This window comes from Pectinophora gossypiella, chromosome 13, assembly GCF_024362695.1.
Source record: "Pectinophora gossypiella chromosome 13, ilPecGoss1.1, whole genome shotgun sequence".
Taxonomy (NCBI): Eukaryota; Metazoa; Arthropoda; class Insecta; order Lepidoptera; family Gelechiidae; genus Pectinophora; species Pectinophora gossypiella.
In genome coordinates this window covers 3,825,628-3,850,199 of record NC_065416.1, presented here as the reverse complement: position 1 = coordinate 3,850,199, position 24,572 = coordinate 3,825,628, and the positions used below count along the sequence as shown (strand labels likewise).

Below are 24,572 nucleotides of genomic sequence, written 5' to 3'. Positions count from 1 at the left end.
GTCACATGGTAAAATGAGAATTTGTATGGCGTATCGGGGGGGTGCTTCCATCAATGACATCATCATCGAATTCGTGTTCTATGATCAATTTGAAAACAGAAATAAATAAAGATTAAGCTTATTTAAAAAAATAAAATAAAAACAAATCATGTCTGAATGGCAGCTGATTATTTTGTGCAAGTATATTTTATATTCTTAATTTGAATTTGAATAAATACTAATTACCTTTAAACTTCACGTCAATCTAAAATGAATGCTATTTTATTTAAATTTTGTTTACAGTAAAATCTTGAAGTTTAGGATTACTTATAACAGTTTAAAAGTTATTAAGGGATATTTAAGAGAGAGTGTTCGCAAAAGATAAGTGAAAACATCAACATAATTCCATACAGAATGTCCTCTCTTTGTGTTTACAAAGCTTTTGTACGAACATTTTATTTTTCTCCTTGCAACGCAACTGTATTATCCTGTGGATTTATTTTTATTGTAAAAAAAAACCTTCGTACATTTTGAAAGTATATCCGAATGCAAGTGTACTTGAATGACATTCTTCTTTCTTTTATTTCTGACTTTACATCATCGAGGGACTGCCTGGCATAGGACCGCGAAAAATGGAAAGAGGAAGAGAAGGGCCTTTGCCCAGCAGTGGGATCTTGTACGCAAGATAAGATTAGAACTTTCCATAAAGTCACGGTTCGAATCTCCCTACCTGACTTGCACCAATGAGTTATTAATTTATCTTAAGTGCAATTTTTGACTAACACAGTTGCCTTGACCATCATTTTTCACGTCGCATTATATACAATACAATACAAATACACTTGATCAGCCGTACGACGCCCACTGCTGGGCATAGGCCTCCCTCAAGGATCGCTCAGTGGGTAGGCCCGCTACAAGGTGGACCGACGATCTGGTGAAGGTTGCGGGAAACCGCAGCGCAGGACCGATCGTCGTGGAGATCCTCGGGGGAGGCCTACAAATACACTTTATTGCACCAAAATAAAAAGAAATAATTACAAAAAGACTCTTAACTAAGTACATGTACAATGTATGTACTTATGTGTAATGTATGTACTTATCACGTTGCTCTAACAGAAAGCTCGGTGAGGTGTGGGTACTTAGTTCATCTGGCAATGGATGTATCCCTAGCCCTTAGCCGTGAGCTTATGTTATGTTATTATTGTTCTCTGTTACAAAGGGAAAAATTAAATGAAAAAAGCGTTTTTTATGGCCCCGCTATGTACCTCGCTAGCTATAAAACCATTGGCACTGTTTAGGATGCCAAAAGCGCAGATATAATGCTGCAGTGGATTTGACAACGAAATTATTGTTCTGTGCCCGGTGGGATGTGAAATACATTCTCCGGATAGCACGGATTCAGTGACATAGTATTTGGTAAGTAACTAATATTGAGGAGCTCGGTGGCGCAGCGGTTAACGCGCTCGGTCTGCGATTGTTGAAGTTAAGCAACTTTGGCAAAGGCCGATCATAGGATGGGTGACCACAAAATAAAAAATTTTGATCTCGAGCTCCTCCGTGCTTCGGAAGGCACGGTAAGCCGTTGGTCCCGGCTGTATTAGCAGTCGATAATAACCATCAATCCGCACTGGGCCCGCGTGATGGTTTAAGGCCCGATCTCCCTATCCATTCATAGGGAAGGCCCGTGCCCCAGCAGTGGGGACGTTAATGGGCTGATGATGATGATGACGATGGACAAACAGTAATTGATATACACAATTACACATATTTTCAGTTGCACATCAAGCCGAGCATGTTCTGATAACCGATTGAGCAATTTTTTCTATAATATTGATAACTACGAGGCCCGTGCCCCAGCAGTGGGGACGTTAATGGGCTGATGATGATGAACTAATATTGTTGAATTTTCTTAGGGGTGAGTATGGGAGAGAGGGAGACAAAAGCTATAGTTACCCTCCTTTTTAAATTCTACAATATAAATTTTAACGTAATGTTTTACCCCTATTCCCAGTAGTCTTACCGAGTCTTTGTCATTTGTGGCAAATTTACAATATGTCACGTCAAAAAACTTAGCAAAGGCTTAAATGCCCCATATAACCCGGGTGCTTTCAAGGCCTGAGTGAACAGGTACCGTCTGAGCGAGGCCTCTTAGTCCTCAATTCCTTCGGGCAAGTCTAGGGCCAAGAGCAAACCCATCAAAGGTAAAAAAAATAAAAACACAAAGACATGGGTTCAAAAAAATACTGCTGACCACTCACCAATTTCTCTTCTCGCTCGGAGCTTATGGTGCCCTCTTCGTGCTCGTTGTGCCTCCTTCCTTTTCACCCAGTGTTCCCCACCTTAACAACAGAAATATTCCTATCAATAATTTATATAACACAAACTTAGACAATAATAGTACGGCATTTAGAATGTAAATAGTGTGCCAAGTAACTTTATGAAGACACGAAACTTATTGGCTATTATAAGATAGTTTACTTGAACAATTACAATAGAAAGTTTGCCAAATAATATATTAAGTATATGTTTTTGTAATTGTTTTATTCTATTCAATTGCACATTTTATTTAATAAATATTCAATGTCTGCGACTTGAAAAACTTTATTTTTAAAATAATAACATAAATTGATATCTTCTCTTTGCAAATATGTTTTACACTCACCATGACATTGAATTGTAGCGTTGACAGCGACTTTCCGAACGGCGACCCGCGCTACGGCGACTCTCTTTACGGCGAGTGGCCTTATTTTCCCTTTACGTCGAGCGAGTTTTGACGTTATTGTACAGTTATGGTAAAAACTGTTTTGCTGTTTTCTTTCTATTTATGATTTGGTTTAAATAGACAAATACTTACAATTAATTTTCCTCTTATTATTTTCCTAGCTACTTACCTTTTAAGAAACATAATAATTATAGGTACTTATGTGGAGAAAATGGCTTCAACTAATGAAACTCCATTTTGATATAATAATATATTTTTATAAACATTGTTTTAAAAAGACCTATACCTTCTTTATATTGTGAAATAATATAATAGTTCTACGGTAGAACTGATCAGTTAGAACTACAGGGAATAAAGGACATAACATAGCATCACGTCTGTATCCTCGAAGGGGTAGAATATTATAAATACAGGCTGGCGCAAACATAGGCCTCGTTAAGTTAAATTCTGCTTTAAAAATCTTGTAATGGATATTTCGAAGGATGAAACTTCCTGCGTAGCCTCTGTGTGGGGATGAGCCCACCCTACCTCTAGGACGCCGTCGGCAGGGCATTGAGAAAGGGTTGGTCCCAGGGCATAGGTGTTAGTTGCCGAACTCAGAGAATAAAAGGGATCTTAATAGAGTGCAAAAAAATAGAGAGTAGGATTGGGCGCCTTGAACATGATACTCTCCTATTGCAAGCAAAGCAAAGGGGATGGAATTAAAAATTTCACTTTTAAAAAATGTATATTTACATTACTTCTTCTTATACAGCAAAGAGTTTAGCATGTCTAGGTTATTTCATGATAACACAAATTTAGGAATAATCCTGTTATTACAATCAAGCAAAGCTTAGTCAAACCACTTAAACGCTAAAGTTTCACCCAAAAAGTGATATATTAAGTGCCTGGACGGCAGGTCTTAGGCAAAATCATGAAGCAAACCGCTGGATAGCAGGTCCTATACGAAAAGCATGATGTAGATGTAGAAGACAATTACTCCGAGTGTAAGCACAACATTATCTTAATGGGGAACTCCCCAGGTATCCCTTGAAGATAGACATCCAAGTTGGACTTTGAACCCTGCAACAAAACGACATATTACAGGTCTGCCTACCCCGTTAAGACGCGGAAACATAGGTAAACCACATTACGTGTGACGGTATAACAGCATAATCGATAGTCAATGTACTAAGCCAATGATTTTTAGGTGGTTTTACAGTTATTATTATTCTGAGGGTTTTACACTGAAAGAAAGATAGTGAGATTAAGCCATCGTCATGGACATGTGGAACTTATTTTAGCCAAAGTTCAGAGATAATAATCACAAAAAAACTCACCAAAAGATTTTAACATCATTTCAACATCATTGACGTGGCACACCACTTTAAAAATAAGGCATGCAAAGGGAGCTTAACCCATACAGCCTAGTCTTTGGTCATCTTAATCTTTTTTAAGTTGCCATCGTCATTCGATAAATGTTAATTTGACACAACTTTTTCCAAGCGCGGAGGCACACACTCGCATGCGATTACCGGGTGAGAGCCTTCAGCGCTCCCCATTTGTCCGGCCAAGTAGTTAATGCCATCTGCGGCAAATCTACAATAAGTCACGTCAAAAAAAAAAACTCGCATGCGATTCAGCCTTGTCGGAAGTCTAAAAACAGGTGTTATAAGAATACCAAACATAACTATTATGTTTAAGTAGTTACCATGATTATAATCATTAAACCCGTTGCCTGAATAATATAAAATGAATTTTGATTCAGATAAGTAATACCTAATAAGTACCTAAAATATTTGTCCCTGGCTCCAAACGCGTGGAGAGTGTTTTCTATAGGTAGTACTATTTTATTAGTTATTGCTGTGCTGTAACGTAACACACAATCAAACTCACATTCGAATTTATTCTGTTCTATTTATTAGTTAGGATCAAATAAAATTGAACAATTTTAATAAATTATCATAGCATGTAATCTTCTTTCAATCTAATTTACAGTTTTTGGTATGTATGTTTTGACTGTTTAGTATATTATAAGTAATAAAATTACAAATAATAAATAATGTTCCTGTCATGTCAAGCATTTGTCATGTCTATTGTTATTTTTATAGAATAAATTTCAATTTCATTGTAAAAATTCAATAAAAGTATCAAAAAATTGTGAAACAAGGATGAAACAAAGTACTCCTATTGTGTGGTTATCAGTGTTTGGAATTATTCGTTGATAAATTTTGCCAAATAATCAAGAAAAAGAATGGTCGATACTGGACTGGTCGAGTTACCTATATGCTAAGGTTGGACGAAATTCAGTGAACGTTACTCTCTGATGTGAAAGTCACCAGTTTTTCAAAAAGTTGGAAGACAACGAATGCATCCGTTTACCAATTTCAGAGTTGAAGGAAAGGTTTGTCAATAAGGTAATTCGGCTATACTTACCTTTGCTATTAAAATATATGTAAATACCTAGGTATCCACTTTATTTATTTTTACATAAAAATACTCGAATAATCGAAATAATCGAATCATTGCTGCTTATCATCGTTATGTATCATAAAGAGTGTCACTCTTCCCTGGGAACAGAAGTTGCTATTGATCTGTTAAAAGCCACCAAGATTGCTCATGATCCAACTGAGTGCGAACTTACTTGTATGCTGAGGTGATGAGGTGAAAAGTCTTAGTCCGGGATAAGAATTTAGGCAATGCCTGAGAGTAACCACGTGGGCGCAGGATGATGTTGAAGCGATAGCAGGCCGGAGTGGACCTATAGCAGCAAGCGCCTAACAAGTACGGTAAAGCTACGGCTGCTTGAAAGTACATCAGGTGGGATTCATCTATTTTTACGTTTATAAGTAATTGACGAGGTGATGCTCTCCCAGCGAACCCGCTGCAGAGTTCATAGGTTCTTCGAGTACTAGAGAGATAATGAGAATACGCCACACAGTGTACGAGAAGAACACGAAAGGACGTCGAAGCTTATGTGTGTGCGCCTGTTCTAGAATTATTAAAAATATAAACGTTATATATATAAATAAGAGTCTATTGATGACAATGTGTTTTATTAATTTAAACCTCTCCACATCGGTTCTTAAAAGTTATCACATCATCATCCATCATTGCTGCTACTAAAACTATCATTTATATATTAATTGATAAACTTAATTATATCCTATACCTAACAGCATAGTTCTAACTACGCAATAAGGCCGCTTTTGTAACAACTATTACTCTGAGATTGTTTAAATAATGTGTTTCTTCAGTATCCAATAAGCACTTTGTATTGTATTGATGACAGACTTAAATGAGGTTGGGCCGGACATGCTTGTCGCATGCACGCTGAGCGGTACGCACGGATCGTCACGCGTTGTGTCTTATGATGGCGCAACGATATGGACGCTTGCCGGAGGGACTGGCTGGAATGCGCTCAGGATCGCGATGATGGGAAGAGGAAGAGGAGGCCTTTGCTCAGCAGTCGGATCTTGTAGGCTAGATTAGACAAGATTGTATTGATAATTGAGAGTAGGTGCCAGTAACCAGCCATCCGAAAAGATATAAGTATATATTAAAAAAAATATCGAGATAAGATGTAAGTATATATACCTAGTAGCTTTGTATCACATATTTAATCCCATAAGATTACTGCATTTATAAAACAGGCTGGAAGGTTTTCAATATTATGAAACAAAAATGAACCAAAAATGCAATTATTTCAGTGGAAAAAAAATATTGTATGTAGCGTGATTAAAATTGTGTTTTGAACTGTACATGTAAATGACAGATGTGATGTCAAGCAGTCGCCGTTCCGGGAATCGCTGTCCACGCTACAATTCGAATATAGCAATATAAAACAAACTTTAAGGCTATTATTGTTCAGAAGTTTTTTGCAGTTAGCTGTTGTGAAAGTTCAGTAACATGGTTTCTAAAGAGTCGTTAAGTTTCAAGTTTATTATTTATGACTGACACTACGTAATTAAGTACCAACTAAAAAGATTATTTTACAGCTGAGCTTTCTATTATATTTTCTCTATTGCATTTTAACAGCCTCTGTGGTCTATTGGTCCGAGTTCAATTTCCGATGGGGACTTTATCGATTTCAGGTACATTGCAAGCACGTTAAGCCGTTGGTCCCCGGCTATTAGTTCAAACTCCGCGTGGTGGAGTATGCTCTGCTCCATATCCCCTCCGGCCGGTTGATTGAGGGGAGCCCTGTGCCCAGCAGTGGGACGTATATATATATATATGTAGGAATGGTAGGCTGAATGAAACGTAACGCAAAGTGTGTGAAAGAGAGAGCGACGAGTGAGCGAGAGAGAAGAGGATGGCAGAAGGACAGAGAAATGGCGGACGGTGGTTTTTGAATAACAGAAAAGTACAAAATTATACAACGTGGTAAAATAAACAAAATTAATTAGAAATAGTAATCGTTTTCTTCGTGCCCCATCCCACATATATATATATATATATATGACCAACCTAATTAACCTCGGTATCAGGGTTATTTTTAACCCGCTAAAGACCCCTGACAGAAAGTAGTCGACAATTGTGGTACGTAACCATGTGGTTTAAAAGGAGAGCCAGTTCAGTTTCTTAAGCGATCGGAGCTGGAAGAAGAGGAAAAGTGAAAGTAAAGTAACAGTGGAAGTTTTAAGAGACCTTTTAAGTTTTCGCGGTTATTATCATAATTAAAACACATAATAACGGGTTCTTACCGCGTTTAAATCTAAATAAAATATCAAATACATAAACAAGCGGCAAAAAAAGAAGGGAAGAAGGTAGGCAAGTGCCATCACTTGCAACAGAGTCGAAATATAGGGATTCTCATATCCTGATTTAAACGCGTAAGAACCCGTCTTGTTTAGTGCATTATTTAGTGCAGCGTTTCGTGTGGTGTTCAAGTGTCGCGTAAAGTGTGAAATAAAGTGAAGTGACGGTGTCGGAGTTTAACCGCGTAGCTTTGTGCAAGTGTTGTACCGCGTGTGAAGGGAATAAATTCGATTTTCCTTAGACTTTGTGAGTTTCCTTCCAATCCTGAAACCCGAGTCCGTAACATCATGTTATTGATTTAATAGGATTGGCTCCACTAATAAATAATTCAACATGATTGTCTGTCCTTACCGCAAAAGTTATAATATCTTGTTAATTTGATCTTACTATCGATCCGAAAATAAGTTTAATAAGGGACTACTTACTTAAGCGAAATTAGGGCATTATTATGATAATTATTGTGGTATAGTTATTAGTGTAGATATACCACAATAATGGTACATTCTATTTTGGTTGGATATTCGTTTATTAAAGCTTTTCACTGAGCCTGGAAGGTTCCAGGCTACGTTTCCAAAAAAAAAAAAAATGCAGCTGTTCAGGTTTCCCATTCGTTTAACCTTCTAATTTCATACAGTACAGCATATATGCTGTACTATCTATTGATTATATCGTCGCTGGAAATTTCAATTGCTGTAAGGGACATTTGGCCAAATTTTTTTTATTGCATTATTCGATAGAGCTTGTTTTTCTCCATCGATTGATACATTTGAAATACCAATAGCTCTCATATTTTTTATTTTATTAACGATTGAATTTTCTGATATTTTTGAATAAAACGGCGTAAAGGACCCAAGATTTTGAAAGTATGACGTATATCACAATTTTTTTTTACTTAAGTGATGTAAGGGTCTTGATTTATAAAAAAGTTATTTAAATTATGACAATGTCTTTTACGACACTAAAGCTAACATGATATTATAACAAACAATATTGATATAGGGACGTAAGTAACTGTGGTTATTTATTTTGTCATTTATGTCTACACGTATTAACACGACGTAACTAGCAATGAGTCCGCTGTCTTAAAAATCTTGTAGTTTTATATTTACCATACAACCTAAACTGGTATACTAATTATTATTCTTTCATTTAGAAATAAACAAAGATAGAACTTCGCTTAAGACCTTATTACACTACTCAACTCTTTCGCCGTACATTTTATGCCTACGCCCACGTGTACACGCACCGAATCCCCTCCACACCCTTTTTTTGACGTGACTTATGTTGATTTGCCGCAGATGGCATTAACTACTTGGCCGGAAAAATGGCGAGCGCTGAAGGCTCTCACCCGGTACAACGTTTAAGAGAACAGGTTTGAGGGTGCCCAGTCGGGCGCGAACCTCGGCTCAGGGCGTCGTCTGAGAGGAAAAATATTTGAAGAAATTAATCGACTCTAGTGGGTCGATAGCGATTAAGCGCTGCTTGAGGGAAGTCGTCGACCACGCCGGTGGGGTCGGTATCGGGGTCCTGAAGTGTTTGGAGTCGCGAGCTGATTGGCTGCAACTATGACTAGAGTAATCGTGTCGTCGGGATCGTATATTACGTCCTTCGGACGCCGATACTTTTCAGTACCGTCCCTAAGCTGGATGTATTCAGAAGCCGCAACTACCAAAGGATTTGGGTGGTGCGGAGCAGAATCGAAAAAAGTTTTGAAGCTAATTTGAGCCATTCGGCAATGGTTGGCAGACCTAGGTCAATGTGCAGATTTTCATTTCGAAGGAACCACGGAGCTCCCGTGGCTTTCCGCATGAAACGATTTTGTATTACCTGTAGGCAGTGGATTTGAGAGGGTCTCGCGTGAGCAAAAACTACCCCTGCATAGGTCATGATCGGAAGGATGCAATTTACTACGCTTGTTAAGGAGACAATAAAGACGGCCCATTACACACGCGGCGCGATCGCGCACACGTTTGATATGGGCCTTGAAAGGAAGACGTCTATCTAAGACTACGCCGAGATATTTGACTTGCTCCTCCCAAGGGATCGGCTTGCCAAACATCTTGATGACTTTAAGTTAACGGCGTGACCGTGGCGTGTTATAATAGCTCTTTGAAAAGTACACCGCTGCACTTTTTTCCGGTTTTACCTCGATTCTCCATTTGCGAAACCACTTGCCCAAGGCCGCGCGTTGGAGAATTCCGGTCATCATAACTCGACCACGGCACGAAGAATAGATGGCTGTATCATCCGCAAATAAAACTAGTTCGGTCTTGGTTGTGTTCAAGCGCCATCAGAGTAGGACACGTTTTGTTTAGAATTCAAATCGAAGGGGCGATACTTTTTAATGATGCCGAAAGCTAAAAAGAAAAATGTGTCTGTGAAGTGCGATTCTGTCAATTCTGTTGTATGTTGTTCTCAATCTGATAACCTAAGACTATAGGTAATTTACCTGCATTTCATCAAAACTAGATACAATAAGTTTAAAATGACACAAATGTTTAATAAGTATGTGTTTTTTAATTTGCCTATTATTAAAAATCGGCAAACATATTCAAGCACATGGTGTTTAGATGTCTCAAAGTAAAATTCAACTATAATTTCAATAAATATAAGTGATTTTAACCAATTGTGAATTTTTACAGACCTTTACTTCAATATTTTACCAAAATATTTAAAAAACTGACCTTTACAACCCAAAAATACACAAAATATTAAAAAATCTGACTTTTACAACCCAAAAATGCAAAAAAAAATGTTTACCTAATAGTTGTAAAGGAAGTTTTTTAAATAACACAAGGGCGTAAGGGTTAGTAACTTTCTTATTTTGCTAGTTATTAAAGTAATTCTATTTTTAAGTGGTAGACAAGAAAATTGTAAGAATTATGGTATTTAACGTCTTTCAATACGTTTAGAATGACGAAAGTTATGAGACTTTAAGTATCAAGAAATGTTTTTTGTTTCTCCTGAAAACCTGTCATTTGTCCCTTACGTCAATTGAAATTTCCAGCGACGATATGTAATCCATCTTTTATCTTTGTTTTTGGGTATAAATGATGTCTCTTATTGACCATTATTATTCGAATCAAAATAAAGAGAAACAATATAGGGAAACAACTTAATTCAATACATATCTGATCCAAATAACAAACAAATATTTTCATATAATGCCTCTGGCATTACATTATAGGTACTTTTTAATAATTATGTCCCCGAGCAATGGGAACACAGCGCCATCTATACCTCTATATATGTTTTGTATTGTTGTTATTGATATTTTATGTTGTCACTGTATCTATGTATGACAAATTATTGATAAAAGCAACTTGCTCTGTAATGCCGAGTACAGATTGGTGAAACATAGCATGTAATGTAGGCGTTTGGGTCAATGACCGATCAATAATTCCGAATTTTGAGTTACGTGAGTTTTGTTTGAGGAGCTCGGTGGCGCAGCGGTAAACGCAATCGGTCTGCGATTTTTGAAGTTAAGCAACTTTCGCAAAGTCCGGTCATAGGATGGGTGACCACAAAAAAAAAAAGTTTTCATCTCGAGCTCCTCCGTGCTTCGGAAGGCACGTTAAGCCGTTGGTCCGGGCTGCATTAGCACTCGTTAATAACCACCAATCCGCACTGGGCCCGCGTGATGGTTTAAGGCCCGATCTCCCTATCCATCCATAGGGAAGGCCCGTGCCCCAGCAGTGGGGACGTTAATGGGCTGATTAGATTAGATTAGATTCATTTATTTCACATTTAGTTATACAACACATTTTAGACACAATATAAAACGGTAACAACATAAATATGATCGTCGAAAATGATAATAAAAGAATGTCAACAAAGAAGATAATAAATTAAATCAAAATGTCAAAAGATAAAGATAATAATGATGATAATGAGTTTTGTTTTAAGAGTGCGACGTATTGTCTTTACTCCCAGCACATGTTGACTTACGTCTGAATTTGCTGGGAGAGTGTAATAACATCCCAGCTCCGTATGCAGTCCTAACTAAACTAATAATAAAGTTGCAGTCTCTGTGAATGTGAGTGGAGTATTATTTTATGTTTATTTGACAGAACAAAGAGGCACACTTAGTTCGGAAGTGCTTCAGCCAAGTTCTTGTACAGTTTGAACTAACAGTTCATTATACGGAGCAGCCACTTAATAAAATACTTCTCGCGACATATATGTACAGCCTCCGTGGTCTAGTGGTTAGAGCGTTAGGCTCAAGATCTGGAGGTCCGGGTTCGATTCCCGATGGGGACATTGTCGAAATCACTTTGTGAGACTGTCCTTTGTTTGGTAAGGAATTTTCAGGCTTGAATCACCTGATTGTCCGAAAAAGTAAGATGATTCCGTGCTTCGGAAGGCACGTTAAGCCGTTGGTCCCGGCTATTAGCCGTAAAAACACCTCCACCAACCCGCAGTGGAGCAGCGTGGTGGAGTATGCTCCGTACCCCCTCCGGTTGATTGAGGGGAGGCCTGTGCCCAGCAGTGGGACGTATATAGGCAGTTTTTGTATATGTACAGTCAAGAGCAATATCATGTACCCACTTTAGAATCCTGTCGCACTATCATATTTGACATTTAACGAGACTTACGGTTTAATTTGTTAAAAAAGTTAATGTGACATGGTTTCAAAGTGTATACATATTAGTACTCGTGACCATACTGGTAGTGCTCTAAGCCATCCATTGCCCGAACAAGAACTTGCATGAAGCGAGCATGCATGAATGTCTTAATAATTATGTAATAATAAATATAATTAATTTGTTTCTAATCTCTTGTGAGTTGTGACATCAATGACCGAGTTCAACAACCCTGAATCAGAGTTACTATCGACCTGCCATGGATCATGTAATAACTTCTGAATAGTAGTCAGAACGCGTATTTCGAAATGCTACTTCAATACTTAGGATTTCCAAATATTCTTTTTATCGTGTGGGTTGTGAGGTGGAATACCAGCTTCATCTACCCTGGTATCAGGGTTATGATTGAGCCGCCAAAGGCCCCTGACGAGACTGTGTGACGTGACGACGTGGACGTCCACGTCCACGTGAAACGTGGGTGACGTGTGTGTGTGTTTTTTTTTAGGTGTTACTTTAGTACTATAACATGTAACTATTGTTATAAATAATACAATTTACATTGAACTTAAATAACAATAAATGGAATATTGCATAAATGAGTTTAATGACTATTATTTTCCTTTATTAAGCAATGTTACGATATTTCTTTGACTACCGTTTATTGTAAGTAAGTTAAGTACATGAATATACATGACATAAGTAATAGACCCGTATGTTTTGAAGTACATTTAGCTGGTTTATATAAGATAAATATTCAAATTCTGAATTCTGCAACCGGAGACCTATCTAACATGCGCTAAATTATTATGTAAAAAGATAAATTTGTGAATTTTCGCACCATTTGCCAATAAGTCTTCTCACATATATTGAAAACTACAACGCGAGCTGCTCATAAAAACTTTGCGAAGTTTTTTATTAACTTTTCCATTATTTCTTTCGTTTTCTCTCTATTGTAGATAATAATAAGAAACGCGTCCATATTAAATATCAAATAAAACCTGCAAAAGGCTATTTTAATAATTCTGATTTGTTCTGAACAATGCACAGAATGTCTGAGTTAGATTTAATATTTCTGTTGGCGTTTTTATTAATAAATACGCATTTGACCTGGCAGAACATGACTATAGAATATTACTTATTATTATTATTATGTTATTTATTATTGTATTGTATTATTTATTTGTTTGTAACTCGATGGATCTTGTGTCTGAAATAAATGTCTATTATTATTATTACAATACCGTCGCCTTATGGTGAAAACCACAGCGCCTTTTTGAAAGTGGGTTAAGATATGATATACTTTATTACACAAGCGCATCATATTAGATTCACATAGACATTTAATAATGATCCTTCTATATGTACGATGTGGCAAGAAATGCCGCGCTGCTATAGGGCTCTATAGCCATCGGCGGCGCTGCGGGAACCCGTAGACTCACACGTGCTGCAAGAATTATTTACGATAGATGCTGTGGCCAATGATGTATATATAAGTACTACAAATAAATTTCTTGAGAATAGATCGACCCATTTGACTGTGATTTCTCTTTTGTCGTGTTCGAAATTGTGAGGACAATGTATGTATGAAATAGTTTTTCAAAAAAGGGTAATCTCGGAAATTTGCGTGCGAAGCCGCGCGGGTCGCTACTTAGTTTGTAACGAAATTGGTTTTGTATCTCCAACGCCAGCCATGGAAATCCCACGGTCGCTATTATCTACGCCGAGGGTTTTCTAAATTCGCTCAAGTGTTGACACAACTTTCAGTTTGTTATAACCGAATAAATTTTAATAACTGAGAATAATCTTTTCAGTTAGGGAAATTATTTTATAATATTAATTGGTTTTACATTTTAAATGTATAAGTAATTATACTTGTTAAGGTAAGTGAAATACAACGTAAAGGCCCTAATGCGCATTTTTTATGAGAACCTCTGTCGCTGGTTCAAACCCATTCACTCTCTTCTACGCCTGAAGCTGCGACGACAGCGTTAGTTTTAAGTTATTTTTATTTGTTAGGCGCAGCATAATAGTTTGTGTAATTCTTTAATTATATATTTTGAACGCCTCTTGCACTGATTGGCCATGCCTAGAGACATCGTCATGTAGCGTCAGTTCCATAGTAACCAATCAGCTGATTATGTTTGAATAGTGTTAGGTGGGGACCTTAGGTATCTATGTTATTGTGTGCTTTATATTGTTAAGCGTAAGGTCCTCTCTAAATTCATATGCGTTTCAAATTGTTCGTTAGATTTTTGAAGTAAAAAAAACGGTCACTTGGCAAATGGCCTTAATATACATCGCTGGCGCCTGATTCACTTGTCTCACAAAATTGTATATTTAAAAGTCCAGAAAATTATAACTGTTTAATCCAGTTCTCCTCTTTTATTCCCTTGTTCCGTAACGAACACTGGCTTGCTTCTCAAACGGGGAGAGCTGGTTCGAACCTTGCACTAATGAGTTATTAATTTCACTAACACTGTTGGCTTGTCCCATCACTTATCACGTTGCTCTAACAGATAGCTCGGTGAGGTGTGGGTACTTAGTTCATCTTGCGATGGATGTAACTTTGTTGTGTTGTAATGTTGGTGCAAGAAAATAAATCTCGCTCGCGTCAATCTCTACGTCTCACCTCCTTTAAGGCAAAAGTCCGTTTAACTATCTTCACCACGGAGTAGAAGAAAGAGGTTGAAAAGGCCCTAATGCGCATTTTTTATGAGAACCGCTGTCGCTGGTTCAAACCCATTCACTCTCTTATACTATTACTCCTGCAAACAGATAACTACGACAGCTGTACTGCTTCTCAAATTCCATAGCCACTTTACCGCCAAAATATATTTTATCATGACATCCTCAAAATAAACTAAGTAGGTTCTTTAAAGTTACACTTTGAAATCCTCTATCAACCAAGGATTCAACTAGTATCTCAAAAGGAATTCTTCAAATCTCTTGTGGAAATAATATTTCTTTTAAAAACTTTCTTTTGCGCTATCGTCAAAAGGGGAACTTTGTCTTTTAACAGGGTATCTGCATTTTAAAGAATAAAAAAAGATTGGTTTTTAGTCATTTTATTAATAAAAAATAAGTACGTGAATATAGGTACAAATACAAAAACATATACTAAGGACATTAAACGGATTAAAAAAGCCGCGTAGAATACCGTGAAAGCTCGGCCGTTTCACAGTCCTAAGGTGGATCGCTTCATTCAAGAGGTTAACACCTTATTCATTATATAAACATAACATAAACAGCCTATATACGTCCTAATGCTGGACACAGGCCTTCCCTCAATCAACCGGAGGGAGCATGGAGCACACACCAACCAACCAACGGCCTAACGTGCCCTCCGAATCACGAAATCATCATATTTTTAAGACAATCAGGTGACTCAAGACTGTAACCACCGAGTGAGAGCCTTCAGCGCTTCCCATTTGTCCGGCCAAGTAGTTAATGCCATCTGCGGCAAATCTACAATAAATCACGTCAAAAAAAGGCTTTAACGTCCTTACCAAACAAAGGATAATCTCACAAAGTGAATTCGACAATGCCCCCACCGGGAATCGAATCCGGACCTCCAGATCGTGAGCCTAACGCTCTAACCACTAGACATAGGCTGTTACATCACACGTTATTAATGAATGAGGATAAAAACTGCCTATTTCTCCCATTAGGTGTCGCTACTGCCTTATAAAAGATTTAAACGTTCCAAAAAGGAAACTTATTAAACTTTAGGTATTGTAACTTTGAAAGTTGAGAGCTGAAAACAATTGAACCACAACGAACTATATCGTGCGGGAAGCAGACCCGCGGGAGTTTAAGGGTAATACCGTTAATGTACGTGCTTACAATCACGTGAAGTTTTCGTGTTTAGTGCGAAGAGTAAACCCTTTATTAAGAAAAGTTTTATTGGAAACGGTAACTAAAGCCTAAGCTGCGTTTCCATTGACGCGGAGCTGTGCGGAGATGAGCAGAGATGTGCAGGAATCGACCAATCACCGTGAGGGAGAGAGTGACAGAGCGTCTTCGTTTTTCGCTCTCTCGAACGCTGTGATTGGTCAAATCCGCACATCTCCGGTCTTCTCCGCCCATCTCCGCTCTTCTCCACCCATCTCCGCGTCAGTTGAAAACCCGGCCTAAGGGCCGTACCTCACTAGGATACCAGGGTGACGCTATCAACAAAATGTATTCAGTTGTATAAAAGGAGACTCGCGTGGTTCCGCAACAATTTTGTAGCCCGCAACCGAGTCTCCAATAATTTCCCGTTTGTGGCGCAACCATGGTGTCCTAAAGAGACTCCGCTCCGCACCAATACGAGCTCATCTAACTTCAAAGTGAGATGGGGGCTTGGGGGCATTTTAGTCTATTTAAGCCGTAAGCCGTTAGGAGTAAGGGAAAGGAAGCGCGTAGACTATCTCGCTCGCTCGCACGCACAAGGGTTAAGGCGGCACACACGGTAAGCACGAGGTTTTTGTATGAAGTGTCCGGGTTGTGCTGGAGCACCGCGCGACACGTCTACATAAGTATTATCAGTCAAACGCGCGGGACGACGCTTCTGCATGAACGCTTTTATACATCCCCATATGTTTGACTTCACCGCGCAGCAGAAACGATGTTAAATGAAAGTACTTACAAGTAGATTTCATAGCGCATTTAAGAGGATAAAGTGTCACCTTTAACTTGTAGATACGTGTTTTCAAAGAACTATTTATTTATTGTTATTTAAGTAATGTTTGGACCGGGTCAGATTCAGAACACTTAAGCGCCTAGTTGGACGTGACGAAGTTACGTATGTTTCTGATTAGTTATGCGACAAATTGTATTATTATTTAAGTAATTAAAATGGACAAAGAAAGCCAAAATAGTATTTAAGTATACTAAAGATTTTTATTTTTATCAATCTATCTAAAGTCGATTACAGTTAATGATAGTGGGATTTTAAAATAAATTCTACTTAAATAATGGTACTATTAGTGTCGTGGTTGATGTAAAGTGTAATTTCATATATTTTTTTTGTATAATTATACGGTACGATAGAATACGTAAAAACTATAAGTTCAAGATAGTTTTTTGAAAATGTACTTAGAATTTATTTCAAAACTTTATATAATAGATAGATTTAAAATGTTGACATGGTGGTCTACGTAGGCGTAAATTAAAATTTCGATCGGTCACCGCGCGGTCGCTGTTGTAAACAATACGTAGGTAAAGTTTTTGCAACCATTATACTCGTAGTTTGTGTATGCCTCCGCTGTTAATATTTATTATTATACCGTTTCGGTTTCTTCTAATAATAATATAATCAATTTACTTTTATATGTTATTGCACTAAGTAATTGTAAGCGGATTATAGCGCCGAGAGAAACCCGTGAGGAGTGTAGCGGTGTTATTTTAATTGTTTTGTTAAACTTTCGTTGTTTCAATAATAAATAAAAAAATAAAATACACATAACATAACAACATAATCTCACGGCTATGCGTCGATAGGGGTAGTCAGAGGTACATCCATGGCAAGATAAACTAAGTAGGTACCCACGCCTCACCGAGATTTTCTGTTAGACTGACTATAAAAATATGTTTGTCGTAGCATAAACCAACTGGTCCAATTTTTTACAGAAACAATTGTCTGTTTGACCTTCCAACCCGCAAATGGAAAACCAATCTAATACAGGTTGGGTCACATACTTACCTCCGAAACGCATTTATCGTGAATGTGGGTTTCCTCACGATGTTTTCCTTCACCGCTGTGTTAATCATTTATGAATCAAACATAATTCGAAAACATATTCGAAAATCTCTAAATCGGTTTGGATGAAACTGCGTCCTTACAATGAGAGTCGAGCGTTTTTCCAACTGTGCTACTACGACTCGACAAATCAAAGGTAAAAAAAAACATCATGAGTCAGACAACCTTTTAGTGCAACTTTAGTACTTTATATCTGTCCTATGCCACACCACACCCTCTTCCTAGCACCCCGTCCGACTTTCTAACGTTTTGTCCAGATAGGTACTAACGATAGGTAAGAGGTGAAAAACATTTTTTGTTGATCAAGTTGAAGATGATGAGCACTTCCAGTGCTCTCGATATGTTCTTCTTCTCTCGTGTGGGTTGTGAGGTGGATTACCAACCTCATCAACCCTGGCGTCAGGGTTACTACTTTTGTGCTGTCCTAAGTGCCCTAACACCTGCACTATTGAAGACCTGTACGAAGCCACTGACAATGCCGTAAGCGTGGCCAATTATTGGTCAGCAAAAATTTAGCTTCGATCGCCATCGACTCGCAAAGAAGAAGAAGGGTTACTATTGAGTCACCAAAGGCTCCTGACATGATTCATGTAACGACTACTCACTTATATCAGTAAGTAGTAAGCTGAACCAAAGCTTAACGTGCCTTCCGAAGCACGGATCATCTTACTTTCGGACAATCAATCTAACCAAACTAGGTATCTCTCTCGCCCGTAACCCCTAATGGGATGGGCAGAGCCACAAGTAATTAAAGGCTACTTTATGGTGATATGGGATCAGCTAATCGCCCATAACATTAGTCTATCATGTTAGAGGACATAATCCCTCTGTCGGATTTTACGACATGCCCGGGAAGACAAGCAGCTGAACGTGTTCTATGTTTTTTATTTGCTCCCAGAACAGCATAGAAACAATTGAATTGAATTTAGATTTGCTTTAAAAATAGAATGCGTTTCGTTGATTACCTTTCTGGGCAGGTCGTAAAAAACGACAATTGTGGCCTCTGTACTGTACAAAGGTCTCTATCAACCTGAGGAAGTATGTCACGTACTCCACCGAAGTGTTCCATTGTGGGTTCATGAAAACTACAATGAAGAACAAACATTTACGCGAGCTAAGCCGTAGCTAATGGATAGTGACCTAACCGCCAAGCTGTTCCATAACCAATAAAATCGTTACGGTCGCTAGATAATGGCCGGTCTATACTCCAGTTAATGACACCTTGAGTATGATGCAATACAATTCGTACCTGAAGGATTAAAGTTCGAAATTGTTCGAGCAATCATCATCATCATCTCCCTAGCATAATCCCGTTTTGTAAAGGGTACGCTTACCTAACCTAAAGATTTGTCAGGTCCGGTTTTTTTACAGAAGCGACTGCCTGTCTGACCTTCCAACCCGCGAAGGGAAAACCAGCCCGATACAGGTTAGGTCACATCCCTCCGAAAATGCATTTCTCGGAAATGTGGGTTTCCTCACGATGTTTTCCTTCACCGCTGAGAGTGATAATCTTTTATGATCCAAACATGAATTCGAAAACAAATTCGACAATCATTGGTTTAGGCCTGTGCTGGATTAGAACCTGCGACCTCAAAGTGAGAGGCAAACGTTCTACCAAATAGGCTACCACGAAATCTAAAAACAAAATGTTTGAGTAATATGTGATAAGAAATTACATTATAGACGATGATACGGCTCACTACCGATCACTTTGGTTTAAATAACAGAAAGCTCGATGAGGTGTGAGTTCATCGTGCGATGGATGTACTTCTGACTACCCCATTGGGATATAGTCGTGAGATTTCTTAATGTTAAATAACATTACTGAATGCAGATCATTAAGGCGACATAAATATAGCTGGCGAGAAGTAGGTGTATATACTACGCACCTCTGCTTACACCTAATAGTTATGTTATGTTACTAATGTTATCATTAATCCCACAAGAGCGTTGCGGACCGTTGCGACGTCGCGACGTAATAATTTCAACGTACTGAGGGTCACAATACGACGGAACACATGGTGTGGTATTTATATGTTAGAAAATACGTTGCGACACCTCTCTAGTTCAAGTCGGGTAGCCAAGTTGCAAACTATTTGTTCGTATTATTTTATGATATTTTTATGTTTATGGTAAATCGTATTAATGTGTATTTATTGTAATTGTTATAATTTTGTAATACTAAATAATTATATGTACTTAAGTAAGTTTAAGTAGTATGTATCTATGTACATAATTATATACCGCGATGGCCGTGGCCTCACTCGGCAGGGCCCGCAGAATACCAGCGTCGTAGCTCACGCCGCGACTTATGCTGAGCGAGGTCCTTTTATTCCGGACTCCACCGCAGATGATCGGGCCGTCAGTGCGTTGCATTTAGAATACTTAGTTTTATTATTATTGTTTTTATGATTTTGGAGGTGTTTTTACGGCTAATAGCCGGGACCAACGGCTTAACGTGCCCTCCGAAGCACCCGCAACCCGCATTGGAGCAGCGTGGTGGAGTATGCTCCATACCCCCTCCGGTTGATTGAGGGGAGGCCTGTGCCCAGCAGTGGGACGTATATAGGCTGTTTATGTTTTATGTTATGTTATGATTTTGGTTTGTTTTTCTTTTTATTTTGGTAATTTTTTTTGTCTATGTACTTATCGACTGTGAGAGTAATAAAAATGTATTGAATGAGGGACTTTCCAACCGGCGTTGCCCAAAAACACGATAGATGGCCTTGTTTTTTTCTTTGTTTTTTAAAACTTCTAATTTCATGGATAACATTATATAATATGCTGTTTGTTATGTTGGTATAAATGATGACCCTTTTTATTACACCATGGTACAATTACTACTTCCACAAAGTAAAGAGAAGCAATATAGGTAGCAACATCATTCTATACATAATGTGATCCAAATATCGAACAACAATTAGTTTATATGCTTCTGCCATTACATTACATTTTTGAATAATTATACAATACAATAACTCATTGATTGAATTGACACAAGGTGACTTTTCATTTTTTCATTTAGTGTTGTCGTTATGTTTTTTAGTTTTCGCGCTTTTAAGCAGCTTTTCCGTTTATGGCATTAACTTCTTGGTTGGACCGTTACGTTAAGTATTCGTGAATAAGTAAGCGAAACTTATTCAAAAAGCCCAAAGTCGAACAAAGTAACTTCACCGTACTTTCAGTGCTCAGTGTAAATATTGAATTTGGAGGCAGAAGCAAATATTTCCTTTAAAGCCCTTTAACAGAACGTGGAAAGAAAAACAATTTGGGTGCGTTTGCAATTTACCAGCGAAAACAGGCACAAACAGGTTTCCGTAATTTACTTTGCACGATTTATATGGTCTTATTTTGGCAAGCAAAATAATATTATGCTTCGTTTATATATGCCTGTATTTAAATTTTTGAATAATTGGAGTTTATTTTTTCGCTGAGGGTTCTCATCCGGTACAAAATTAAAGACAACAGGCCTGAGGGTGCCCAGTTGGGCGCGAATCTCGGCTCAGGGCGTATATACAGGGTTTAGTGACATCGTAATAAATACTAAGGGAAATGGTTCAGGCCATGATTCTGAGTTAATATCAAGTTGAATTTTTCGACGCAAAATTCATGAAGTTTTTGTGTTTCTAAATTATTTTCAATTCTATACTTTTGCTATGAAAAATTCCACTTGATACTAACTCAGAATCATGAGCCGAATCACCTCCCTCAGTATTCGTTACGATATCACTTACACCATGTATATTATCTGAACGATTTAATCGACTCTAGTGGGCCGATAGCGATAAGCACTGAATGAACGAAGAGTAAGCTGTCTTCTTTTACCGTGTGGGTTGTGAGGTGGATTACCAACCCCATCAACCCTGGTGTCAGGGTTATCATTGAGCCGCCATAGGCTCCTGACATGATTCATGTAACGACTACGTACTTACATAAGTAATTAAGTAGTAACCGGGACCAGCGGCTTAACGTGCCGCCCAAAGCATGGACCATCTTACTTTTAGACAAGTAGCTGTGATGTTGGTTGATAATATTCGAGAATTTCAATAGAAATCAAAATGAATTCGGAAAGTCAATCGCTGCAGTCAATCATACTATAATAAGCAATAGACGTGAATAACTTCAGAACTGCGTACCAAATTTCCGTGATCGTAAACTGATATTACTACTAGGTACTCATGTGCGCGAGTGAAATCAGTTTAAGATCGAATTTTACGTCGATGTCGGATGCATATCGTGTAGCCTCTCGAAGTACACGAGCCAATCTCCGTTGGTATGACATCATAAGAGTTCATAAATATAATACTATTGTTAGGGTTCGTAATGTTTATTTAATTATTATAAGATTATATAACTTAATAACAGACGGAATAAAGTCGTGAATCTGTGTCACGACTTTATTATTTTTGATTTGGAACTGGCATATTATTTCATTTGTTTTTATTTTGATTTCTTCTTTTTCGAGCGGGAAAACTATAAGGACGGCCTCCGTGGTCCAGTGGTTGAGCGTTGGACTCACGATCCGGAGGCCCCACGGATTCGATCACATTATGTTGCTACCTATATTGCTTCTCTTTTTTTGGTCAGAATAATGATGGGTGAAAGATGTAATTGTGCCTGGGTGTAATGAGAAGGGTCATCATTTATACCCAAAAACAAAAATAAAAGATGCATGAAATTAGAAGGTTAAATGAAGGAAAATGTGTGCAGCGCCATCTATATTGTTTTGAGGAACGTAGCCTGGATAGTTCCTCATATCGAATAACAAGCGGACCCTTGCCAAAACCCAAGAAAAAAAAAACAAGCAGACCCTGCCATTACAGTGTTACGTTATACTCTGCCCGATGGCATTTCCAACTGCGTCAAATCTTACGGTCGTCTATTATTGACAGCTGCGATTTGTGCCAAGGTTTTTGTTACTTTGCTTCTGTTCTGGACTGAGAGCGAATAAATGAAAATATTCAATGATTTAATCCGTGATAGTTCTGTTCGGAGAACAAGTGACTTAGATTGTAGTGTCACTAGTTCGAATTCCGGCTCGGGCTCTAAGGGCCGCCGTACACGGACTGCTTCAAGCAGTTGAGACCGACTGCTTCAAGCCGCGACCGCGCGGTGAACTATAGTCATTCATTCGCTGCCGTACACACGACTGCTCGAGCAGTCGCGACCGCTTCAAGCCGTCAACTGCATGATGAAATTCCATCGTGCCGTCGACCGCTCGCGAGCGGTTGCGAGGCATACACCGACTGCTCGAGCCGTTGACTGCGCTAGAGCAGTCGACAGCTCTCCGACTTCCCTCTCCCCGCCCTTTGCGGCCTCGCGGCGTCTGTTTGTCTCGTCTTATTTCGTCAGAATCCATGACTCGACTGTTGTAGAAAATCAAATGCTCGAGCAGTTGGGTAACGTAGCTCGAGCAGTCAACAACCGACAGCTCAAGCAGTCGACGCCGACCGCTCGAGCGGTCCGTGTATTTCACTCAGCCGCTAACTGCTCGAACAGTCCGTGTACGGCGGCCCTAAAGCTTCTTTTTTGACTTGACTTATTGTAGATTTGCCGCAGATGGCATTAACTACTTAGCCGGACAAATGGGGAGCGCTGAAGGCTCTCACCCGGTACAACGTTTAAACAACAGGCCTGAGGGTGCCCAGGTGGGCTCGAACCTCGGCTCAGGATTTTATATGAATTATAATAGCTTTCGCAGGTTCTAAACCTACAAGTATTTGTCGGTTCTTATTTTATAATTCCGAAAATTTGGATGATTGGTAGAAACTAGCGATCGAACATAATAATTCGTTGGTAGCTTTATAAAAACTAGCCAAGACAGACCTTAGGCTACAATACATTATCTTATGTTATAAGAAGATATGATATGTTATACTGTTACTCATAAATAAATTTCAGCACTGACCATTGAATTTGGCACCCATTTAGATCTCACTTCTTTTGTCGTTGAAGTCAACAACCAAGCCATTTATCATAATATTGAACTTGGCTCTCATTTCACGTTTATGTTTTTGATTGGTGTGTTATTATAGTAACACTAACATGCGTAACATGTTAACATGTTAGTGTCTAATAAGATGTATATTAAGTGAAGAGAGCATCTCACTCAGCGTGCCATATAAGTATACCAGACATAAAATAACAAATATATTTTATACTCCCCGCTGTAAAACGAATCTTGGTCTTCAAGCCCCGTTAACCAGAACTGTTAAAGAATACAACTCTTTTTGTAACAAAATCTTAGATCTTGATGTGTTCCATGATCCGCTGAATATTATACATGAGAAAAATTTTAGATTATTTAAAGCTCACCATCACCAATCAGCCCATTAACGTCCCCACTGCTGGGGCACGGGCCTTCTCTATGGATGGATAGGGAGATCGGGCCTTAAACCACCACGCGGGCCCAGTGCGGATTGGTGGTTGATTTTTTATTTAAAGCTCAACAGATATTAATTACTTACTTATATTTTACTTTTTTTTACATACACTTATATCTTTCTAATTTCTAATTTTTAAGTTTGATGTGTAATTTTAATTTTACTTTATTTTTAAATACTTAAGTACCCTTAATTGTATAAGTTATGTACGCCGTAATTGTCATATATATTAGTCACAATACCGTAACCTTATAAATGTAAAATGTTTAAATACTTATATGTGATGTGGTTGTATTTTATAAATAAATAAATAAATAAAAGACGGATAATGCTGATGGATTGGCTCAGTGAATTATGTACTTATATCTGTAGATCGCCATTTACCTACATTCATAGAATAAGGAAGAATACTACGTTTAGAACGG

The 24,572-nt window shown here is 38.3% G+C and overlaps 1 protein-coding gene and 1 long non-coding RNA gene across 2 annotated transcripts in view; both read right to left on the bottom strand.

The window, feature by feature from the left end:
* Positions 1-24,572, bottom strand: part of LOC126371775 (uncharacterized) — a 267,333-nt gene that overhangs the window by 169,987 nt on the left and 72,774 nt on the right. The gene's annotated exons all lie outside the window — the stretch shown is intronic.
* The window catches only part of LOC126371757 (uncharacterized), a 69,920-nt gene that overhangs the window by 30,112 nt on the left and 15,236 nt on the right, over positions 1-24,572 (bottom strand). Inside the window, exon 2 of the mRNA XM_050017113.1 lies at positions 2,238-2,318. Within this exon, the coding sequence (XP_049873070.1) occupies positions 2,238-2,318 (81 nt within the window). The remainder of the gene's footprint in view (positions 1-2,237; positions 2,319-24,572) is intronic.